Source organism: Oratosquilla oratoria, chromosome 28 (genome assembly GCF_046742065.1).
Source record: "Oratosquilla oratoria isolate Oo_2021 chromosome 28, ASM4674206v1, whole genome shotgun sequence".
In the NCBI taxonomy this organism is placed as follows: Eukaryota; Metazoa; Arthropoda; class Malacostraca; order Stomatopoda; family Squillidae; genus Oratosquilla; species Oratosquilla oratoria.
In genome coordinates, this window is record NC_134804.1 from 31,446,282 (window position 1) to 31,448,781 (window position 2,500).

A 2,500-nucleotide genomic window follows, 5' to 3' on the forward strand; every position below is an offset into this window, starting at 1 on the left:
TTAAAGGTAATCGGACAATGAGGTCTATTAAAGCTTGGTTAAGTCCCATAGACTTATCCGAAGGCGTTTATATAAGAAATGAGAACCATCGTACGCCATTTTCATGTCACCAGTCTCCTTTCCGGCGACATGACGTCATAGCTGAGGACCATGGACCTAACAACCACGACCTAGAGCAATCTCCTCCGCCTCCATACCTGTCAAGATTGATCTTCTCGACCGTGACGGGCGTGTTGTTGGGCCTCAAGAGCTGAATCTGCGCTGCCTGCGTCGCAGCTGCTGCGCCATGGGCGTAGACAGAGGCACTCCCCCTTCCGAGGCTTCCTCTCGAATGGTGTTGACCGCCCCCGTACACGCGTCCTCCGCGAGTTGACCTGAGAGGAGGAGAGGTGGATAAAGACCTGACCTGACCTGACCTGAATCGGACACCGCGACTTTCATGACCTGACTCACAATAACAACAGACTCACAGAGATACTGACCTGACCTAACCTGAAACTGACCTTAGCTGAGGTGGCGTGCGTTGCGTCAGGATCGGACGAGGAGCCACGTGAGGCAGAAGAGGGACCGTCAGTGGCGCCATCTGCAACTCCGACGGCGGCACCGGACACTGGCCGACGGTGGCGGTGATGGAGTTGGAGGAAGAAGTGTTGGAGGTGGAGGTGGAGGTGGCAGCGTTGTTGGAGGTGGTGTTGGAGGAGGTGTTGGAGGGGTTGGAGGAGAAGTGTTTGAGGCCTCCCGATGGCCTTACGACCCGTGGTGGTTTGTCGGTTGAAAAAATGCGGCCGACTTTGAGGTCAAGGTTAAGAGGTTTGTGAAGGCCTGGGCTCTGCTGGTGGAAAAAGAAAACGGGATGTGGTACGTGGCTGTGACGTGACGCTTAATGTCATTTCATTTGGTTTTATTTGTCTTATTGCAGTTTATTTTATCTTATAATTATACATATACATTATCATATTTTCTATTCATTTATTCTTTTCTTTTAGTTTTAGTTTTCTATTGTGGTTTATTTTATTTTTCAATTGTTTTTATATCTTTTCTTATACTCTATTTTATTTTTCATTATCATCTTTCCATTGCATCATATCATGTTTTTCTCTTATTTCTTTTCGTGTTATTCTTTTTCATTTCTTGTTTAGCTTTATTTCACCTTATTCTATTGTATTCATCATTATTCTCTTATTCTATTATGTTTTGTCACATATTTCTTGTTCAACTTTATTGTACATTTTTCCATTACGACGGATTTTATTTCCTTTTCTATATTTCTGTTCTATTTAGTTGCATTTCAAGTCATTTTATTTTACCCAATTTGATTCCCTTTAAATAAAATAAAATTTATCTAGCCATATCTTACGTTATCATATGCTATTTCGTTCTTTTAGTCTTATCCTGTTTAATTTCTATATATTTTATCTATCTATGGATAATGCTGTAATATTACACACGTTCCTCATCACCTTCCTCAAGAAGGACAGTAAGAGAATGTACTATCAGTAACTACTTTTCACGCTCGAAGGTCAACCATTGTGTGTGTGTGTGTGTGTGTGTGTGTGTGTGTGTGTGTGTGTGTGTGTGTGTGTGTGTGTGTGTGTGTGTGTGTGTGTGTGTGTGTGTGTGTGTGTGTGTGTGTGTGTGTGTGTGTGTGTGTGTGTGTGTGTGTGTGTGTGTGTGTGTGTGTGTGTGTGTGTGTGGGCGTGCGTGTGCGTGTGTGCGTGGGTGTAAACAACCCACACTGTCTCTCCTGTGCGCGGTGGGCGAGACGACGCAGGAAGTCTTTCAGGGTTCGAGTTTGGTCTTCACGTTCGAGGGTCTTCCTAGTTCGAGGAGGACCTCGGCGAGTTCGAGAAGTACCTCGGCGAGTTCGAGGAGCACCTCAGCGAGTTCGAGGAGCACCTCCGCGAATTCGAGGAGCACCTCATTGAGTTCAAGGCGCACCTCGGCGAGTTCGAGGAGCACCTTGGCGAGATCGAGGAGCACCTTGGCGAGTTCGAGGAGCACCTTGGCGAGTTCGAGGAGCACCTCAGTTCAAGGAGTACATCGGCGAGTTCGAGGAGTACCTCGGCGAGTTCGAGGAGCACCTCAGTGAGTTCAAGGACCACCTCGGCGAGTTCGAGGAGCACCTCAGCGAGTTCGAGGAGCATCTAGGCGAGTTCGGTCACATGACAATAAGGTCCTGCGTTAAGCTTCGTTGACACGGGGCTAGTTAGTGCTAGCTGCAAGTTGACTTACCTGTTGACTAGTTGACTAGCTTTCCACAGACATTGGTCTGGTAGAGGACTAGTTTACAAGTTGCTAGCACTAGCGGCTACTAAACAAGTCCCTTGTCAGAGGAGAGGAAGTGAGAAACGAAGAGAAGGAAAGTGGGGAGGGGTAGGGGGGGGGAGGGGGGAGAAGGGAAAGGAAGGGAAGGGGAATGTTAGGGAGAGGAATGGAATAAAGTAAAGGGAAGGGAAGGCAAGGCAGAGGAGAGGAGGGGAAGGGAAAGGATAGTGAGGAG

General features: G+C 47.3%; 1 protein-coding gene across 1 annotated transcript in view; it reads right to left on the bottom strand.

Annotated features, from left to right (window-relative positions):
* The window catches only part of LOC143040166 (uncharacterized), a 50,969-nt gene that overhangs the window by 21,737 nt on the left and 26,732 nt on the right, over nucleotides 1–2,500 (bottom strand). The window contains exons 2-3 of the mRNA XM_076210835.1: nucleotides 504–832; nucleotides 198–374 (exon numbers count right to left, since the gene is read on the bottom strand). Coding sequence (XP_076066950.1) covers nucleotides 198–374; nucleotides 504–832 — 506 coding nt within the window. The remainder of the gene's footprint in view (nucleotides 1–197; nucleotides 375–503; nucleotides 833–2,500) is intronic.